The following is a 6,742-nucleotide window of genomic DNA, read 5'->3' as shown; positions in this document are numbered from 1 at the left end:
AGTCCTTGACTAGTGTAAGCACTACGTAGCAACAACTAAAACATCGGTGTGTTATCGACATTGTTCTCATCCTAAATCCAAAACACAGCACTGTACCAGCTACTAGGAAGGAAATTAACTCTATCCCTGCCGAAACCAGGACAAGACTACAATTCAGCTCTTGTTTAAAGACTAAAACAATTATTCCGATTTTTTTAAATGAAACCACAAAAAATCCTAGGACACTTTACATCGGAATTCTCCCATAAACAACACATTATCCATAATTAAACAAAGATGAAACAGACTGTCACAACACACAGGTACTTCAGTATCAGAGAATTGAAAGCGTAGCTATGGACTCAGTGGTGACAAAGGGATGCCATATAATGGCATTAAGATAGCCCATCAACTATCCAACCCATTTTCAGGCCCTCATTTTGTGAGTCAGTGTGAACTATGCCAAAAGGTTGCCCTTTCCTCTAAAAAGGCCGAAGAGAAGCATACAGCTGTCTATAGAACCTAGTTAGTCTTTGCAACCTGGTACTTTTGAGACCAATGAACACACTTATCTTCATTTTTCGAGCAAGGAAAACCAGGACAGAGAGGTTACATTACTTGGATATCCTCTGGGATGCCAGTCAAGCTCCACCACTCTTTCCTAACCACCTGTTTCCAGAGCTGTTTTTCTCCACGTAGACTACTCATTTGGAGAATACAGCACACAATCAAACATGGGTGAAATATTGATAATGCCTAGAAAGATTAGCCTTCAGTGTTTGCTAACTCAGGACAAGTAAATGAGAGGGCATCATGAGAAATGTAGCAAGTGAGCATGAGTACAGCAAAACTTCAGTGCCACATAAAGAAGTGTTCCCATTCTAGACTAAAAATAGAATCAGTACTCTAATTTCCAGCTTTATAAGGCCACAACAAAACCCACTGCAATGTAAATACTACTTTGTGACCACCACACTACAGCAATTTTTACATTAAAAATAATACTGAGACTTATACAAATTATGCAGTGCATAATTTCTTGAAAAAAAAGAAAAACACAAAAAGGTGACAATCACAACAACTTAGCTGGTTGCTTTCCGATATTGACTGCCAGACCAGAATAGGTCAGTGACCCAGTCAGTTTACTATTTTATTTTTAACAGTTAGCAGAGGCATATATGTACGTTAGATGGGGGAAATCTCCAGCGAGCCTCCACTACCATCATTAATCCTGAATTAGTTAACCCCCTCTAGAGATGAAACAAAAATGCAGACTGTTTCTCCTTGATCCAAATATTGATATTATACAAAGTGCTATCAATGTGCTAAACAGCCTACCCAAATACTGAATTTTATTCAGCAAAAAATGAAAAACAAAAAATTCCAGAATAACTAAAGGGAAATTATAATGTTTCAGAAAAAAAAGAAAAACAACAGAAAGTCTGTAACATTAATAACAAACCTGCCAGCTCAGTTGTAATCTCTGAGGAAATGCATATGTGGAAGGAAAGGGAATCTCTTTTTGTTATTACCAGGTGTAGCTGAATCTCATGCCTGTGAGCAAAGTTTCTATGCTGTCGTGCTATAAAATGTTTAAGTGATAATGACATATGATTCTACAATCATTTCAGATAAACAGGATCTCTGCATTCTGGAGCTAGGTCAAAAAAAAAAAACAAACCCCAAAAACCAAACAAAAAAACAAAAAGCCAAACCCAGCCCAATCCAACCATAAACAATTGTTCTACAGAAAAAAGAAAAAAGCTTTCAGATATACCTCATTTCTACAGTTGTAAATATATTTTGTAGAACACAAAGAAATCTAAGAACTTCCTTAGATTGCTAAAACACGTAAGCATTTAAGCTAGAAATTTTACAGCAATCTGACCTCTTATGATTTCAGGAAAACATGAACTCATTAGACCTGCAAGGCTTGTAAAGTCTACTAAATACAATATTCTTCAAATAAGCTCCCTATCTCCCTCCCTCTACCCCCCCAAATCCCACAATACTCAAGTGTTTTACCTGTAGGTTTAACAGAATAGAACCCAATAGCCTCTCCTTTTTTCCACATGATCTTAGCATAGTCATTGCTACCATGACAGAGAAATGGAATCTCATTTCTTTCCATTTCTTGAGTCCGATAGATAATTCGATTCAGAACATAGAGAACAACCCTCTCTCCAACAGACTTCACCTAAGGAAACACAGAAGAACATTTCAGAAGAGTGGTCAGATTAGTTAATGCTCACACATCAGGGACCTTATTTTTCAAAATTGCCGGTTAACACAGCTGCAGACGGAGTCAAGAGAAGCTGTAAGTGCTAAAGCAGGATGAAGCTCTGGGGTTTGTTTGAGGGCAAGGAGATGCTCAGAAGCCATAGCAATAGGTTAAGTATAAAGCACTACCATAGTCAGAGGATATTTCACAACTTCAGTGTCACTCCTAATCCAATGGGTAAAAGCTGAGAGAAGTGCTGGGAGTGGGGCGGTGGGGGGAATGCTTTTATTTTAGCTCAAAACTATTTTTGGATTTAAGAAACATTCACGAAACACAATAGCAGTATAGCAGATAGTTGGAGTCCTACAAAGGAGAAATGATGAGCCTCATGAGGTAGCAGGACTTGGCACACTCAATCACTGCTGACAGAGTGGCAGACAACAGGACATGATGCAGTGGAAGAACTAGTTAAACCATTTCCGTGGCATGAAACAAGGAACTCAATATCCTTTTCTCTGTCCTGCAGGGTTCCTTTTACTCATGACATTTAAATTCACCAGTAACCTACCCACTGTGAAGGAAGAATGGAGGAACGACGCTCTCTTCCCAATGCCCAGAGTCTCAGCTACCCTACCTGTAAAAGATTCAGCTTTCCTAACTTAATCACCATCCTACTATTAAGAAGCACATGGAAAACAAGGCTACATGCCAAATTCTCTAGAGTAAATTAAAAAATACAAAAATCAAAGATGAATGCCCAGATCCTGTGAGTGGATATAAATTACACTCCTGGAAAAATATGGATTTCCAGTTTTGGAAAAAAAACAAAACTCCATGCTACATAGATGTCAGTAATGGTAACAAAGGTCAGTGATGAGCAATAAAGCAGATACCAGGCAACTTGCTTTCCCAGACCTCATGTATTGCCACTGCAAGCCACCAGCTCCAACTCACCTCTATCAAACAGGTTCCCGACAATATTTTTAGCTTACTAGTCTCCTGATAAGACCAATAGGTACTGCTGTGTACAATGCACCACTCTACTAAGACGTTTCAATACAACCAGACTTAACGATGTCCTAAAGAGTAAAGGAAAAACTCTTAACATTCTTAACAACTAAATAGCTTACATATGAAGCTACTGTACGAGAGCCACTCTTGCTCTAGACACTATCTTCACAACCAAGTCTCCTTCCCCCTAGTACCTATTCCTCTATTCCCACTGACCTTGCTTTTAACTTGAGACAGCAACTCATTTCTGACTGAAATGAAAACATGTAACATCTCACACACTAGCTATTTGCCATTACTTGCCATTATCTTGAAGGATAAGAATAATTGCTAGGTGAATGTTGGAGCGCTTTACCTGATGAAGCCCCTGTCTAGCAGGGACAGATGTTCTCAGAATGTCATCAATTGACCACCACTGGTCAGCAAGATACAGGGCTACAGCTTGAAAGAAACAAGGGGAAATAAAAAGTTAGTGATTCTTACCATTCCAAAAGAAACAAACTCATTAAAGCTGCTAAACAATTAGGAATAACACTGTAGTAACCAAGTTAAGCATCTTCTAGTTGGCACTATATTAATGCAGCTCTCACTACCCTAGCAGAACAAATGTGGTGCTATATACCCCCCCATACACAATGCTCCTGAGTCCAAAACTTGTTCGAAAACTGAGAACAATAAAACCAAATGCGGATTTTGTGCAGTATGACATACAGGAACTATTTTTCAGACATAAGCACTATCCTTCATCGCTGTGCTCTAGCACCTCCTTCCACTAAAAACGGGGCCTGCCAAGAGGAGTCTCATTCATACATGTATTTTAGTTTTGGGTTGCTAATGGATATTGATATTGAAACTGTACAAGTTTTAGGGAGTCAAATGAATGTAAAAGGGCTGATGGCCATGGGATTAGCAATTAGGAAGAGTTTGATCTTTGGGCATTTGTGGCAAACTTGGCAATCATATACATGGCATTAAATGGAAAGAGAAGGAAACATGGAGGACCGGAAGGGAGGAAAGGAGAAAAAAAAAAAAAAAACCCAAAAACCGGTGAGATGTCGTCTTAGCCAGAGCTATGTTAGGACCTAAAGCTAAAGACAAATTTACACTTGATGCTGATCAATCACTGCTAATAAAGAGCATCTAAATTCATAGGCAAATTAATGGATTCTATGAACGCTCAATAAATTCCTTTTGGAGAGGTGAGGTGTACACAGAGGTCAAAAGATGCATGTTGTACTTTGATTCAGACAAGCACCATGTTATTTTGCTACATATCTTCTGAATTCAATGGATCCAGTTCTACTCTGATTAACATGCAAAGTTCTATCACTTGTGTATATGATGCCACAACAAAAAATAATAGTATGGGAACAAGAACGCAGTGAACAACAAATGCAAAAGTTGCAAAGTTGAGCTACACTAGCATGGAATGAGCAAGGGCCTGGTTAGATGTATTTGTCACAGAAAAAGAAACAGCAACACAGAGATTAAAATCTTAAAATGAAACCTGTGAGTGAGTCCCCTGGTGCAAACAAAGCAAGAACTTTGTGTGTCTGCTCTTCACCATAAAGAGGAACGAAGCCCACAGTTGACAAGCTAATAGGAATCTGAAACAAGAGTGTACAATTCAACAGACTCTTGCAAAACAACATTAGTAAAATACACAGAGAACGTTTAGCAGGGTAAGCAAGATGAACGTTGAAAACCAAGTGCTTAACAGTTAACTGTAAAGGACAAGCATCAGACCCCCACTGTTACTTTAGACATTTCTTCCTAAAGACAGACTACATTATAAAGAGTTCTGACTCTCAAGCTCTGGCAGATTTAGCTACAGTAATTTATACTGTTACAGCTCTCTGCTGTCAGCAGTTTGCATTTATGTGCACAACTGAAGTAAGTTGTGCAAAGAGCCAGCAGTATGTTCACTTCAACTGTCCCAGCTATGCAAGCTGTCAAAGCCAACAGAAGAACAAGCAGGCAGTCAAACTCAGAAACAAACTGGCACAGCAAAATTGCTGTTTGTTAGCATGAGCCCTAATGTGCTAAGGTGGGAAGGCTGGATTCAAAAGAGTTTTCTTCCCTTAAATTGCACACATTTTAGAAATTCCAAAGTTGTCTGCTTGATTTCCCCTCAGGAACAACATGAGAAGGGTCAAATCAATCCATCTTTCAGGAGTTAAGTACCTTTGTGGAAATGGATTTTGATATTTAAAACTCATATATTTTCAATATTTAACTAATGCATAAACACTAGACAGACATTAATGGTGTGGTAAATACTTACTTACCCAGTTTAAGAAGATTATGATATGCTATGCCACAAACGAGGATGCTAATACAGACAAATATTTAGGCATACAGCACCTGCAGAAATGCAGGAAAGTACTCAAGACTCTGCTTCTGCCAAGGAATCTGCAGCACTGACCTTTTGTTCCCACAGAGAATCCTCTCAGCTCATTTACACATTAAAGCTATACACCATTGCTTTTATTGGTACTAGTTCTAATAGAAACGTTCATCTACACAGAACCAACACATCCCTTGCATAAGTTGGTCAAAATGTTTAAAACAAAGTGTCACAGACAGCCTCTACCAGAACTCCTAATAATAGCAGCGAATATTTCAGATAAAAAGAAAAGAAACACTTCTGAAATTAGTGAAACTTGCTGATCAAGAATTGAACCCAACCATGAAGAACGTTGAAGGACTGAGATACAAGAAGAGCCAGTTAGCTTCTGTAAATCATGAACCCCTTAGTTATGATTCTTGTGACCGCGTGAGTTAGTGCTTTTTAGGAAAGAGTTTGACTCATCAGTTGAAATTTTAAGATTTTTTTTTTTTAAATTACTTAATGCATACAGATCCATTGTCTAGAAGCAGCAAATAGTCACTGATGCCCAGTTTTAAACCCAACTACAGAATGAAAAAAAAAAGTAGAGCTTAACACACAAACAGGAATTTGGAAAATACAAAAGCTTTGCTAAAATAATTATGTAATTCAATAGTTATGGACTGGATATTTTAAATCTTAAATCTACAAGTATATCAAGAAAACTGGGACTAAGGTATTTGCTGGTTCTTACTTTGCCGTGGTCTGGCAGAGACAAGAATTCAGGATGGTTTGGATTCCCACACCGAAGGTCAGACAAGTAGTCCTCTGCTGAGCTCTCCAAGTCCTCATGACTGTAGCTGTTCAACATATCCACAGGGAATGACATCCTCTTAAGAAATAAGCAACATTATTACTGTAGGTAGGTACAGAGATACAATGCACAGTTTATCACATATTCCTGCTAAACACCTAACTAAGACTGTTGAACACCCACCCCCCTCTGCTGCTCTCTAGAGCCCTCCATATCCAAGCCAGAAAGGAGAAATGCTCCAGGCATTTAATTAGGATGGTGCCTATTAACACCCAGTCTGTAAAACAATACATGAACCCAATCTGTGTTTATAAAGCAGAAAAGGGTGGGTTTAGCCCATAGATCCCTTTAGACCCAAATGTGGCAAATTTCCAGCATACAAGCCCCC

The 6,742-nt window shown here is 38.6% G+C and overlaps 1 protein-coding gene across 1 annotated transcript in view; it reads right to left on the bottom strand.

Annotated features, from left to right (window-relative positions):
• Positions 1-6,429, bottom strand: part of FAM169A (family with sequence similarity 169 member A) — a 16,954-nt gene extending 10,525 nt beyond the window's left edge. Inside the window, exons 1-4 of the mRNA XM_019472244.1 lie at positions 6,295-6,429; positions 4,719-4,818; positions 3,567-3,652; positions 2,005-2,176 (exon numbers count right to left, since the gene is read on the bottom strand). Of these exons, the coding sequence (XP_019327789.1) occupies positions 2,005-2,176; positions 3,567-3,652; positions 4,719-4,818; positions 6,295-6,429 (493 nt within the window). The remainder of the gene's footprint in view (positions 1-2,004; positions 2,177-3,566; positions 3,653-4,718; positions 4,819-6,294) is intronic.
• Positions 6,430-6,742: the final 313 nt, after the last annotated feature.

This window comes from Aptenodytes forsteri, unplaced genomic scaffold, assembly GCF_000699145.1.
Source record: "Aptenodytes forsteri isolate BGI_AS27 unplaced genomic scaffold, ASM69914v1 Scaffold99, whole genome shotgun sequence".
NCBI lineage: Eukaryota > Metazoa > Chordata > Aves > Sphenisciformes > Spheniscidae > Aptenodytes > Aptenodytes forsteri.
Note: the sequence above shows the minus strand (reverse complement) of the source record. Positions and strands in the feature narration are given on the sequence as shown.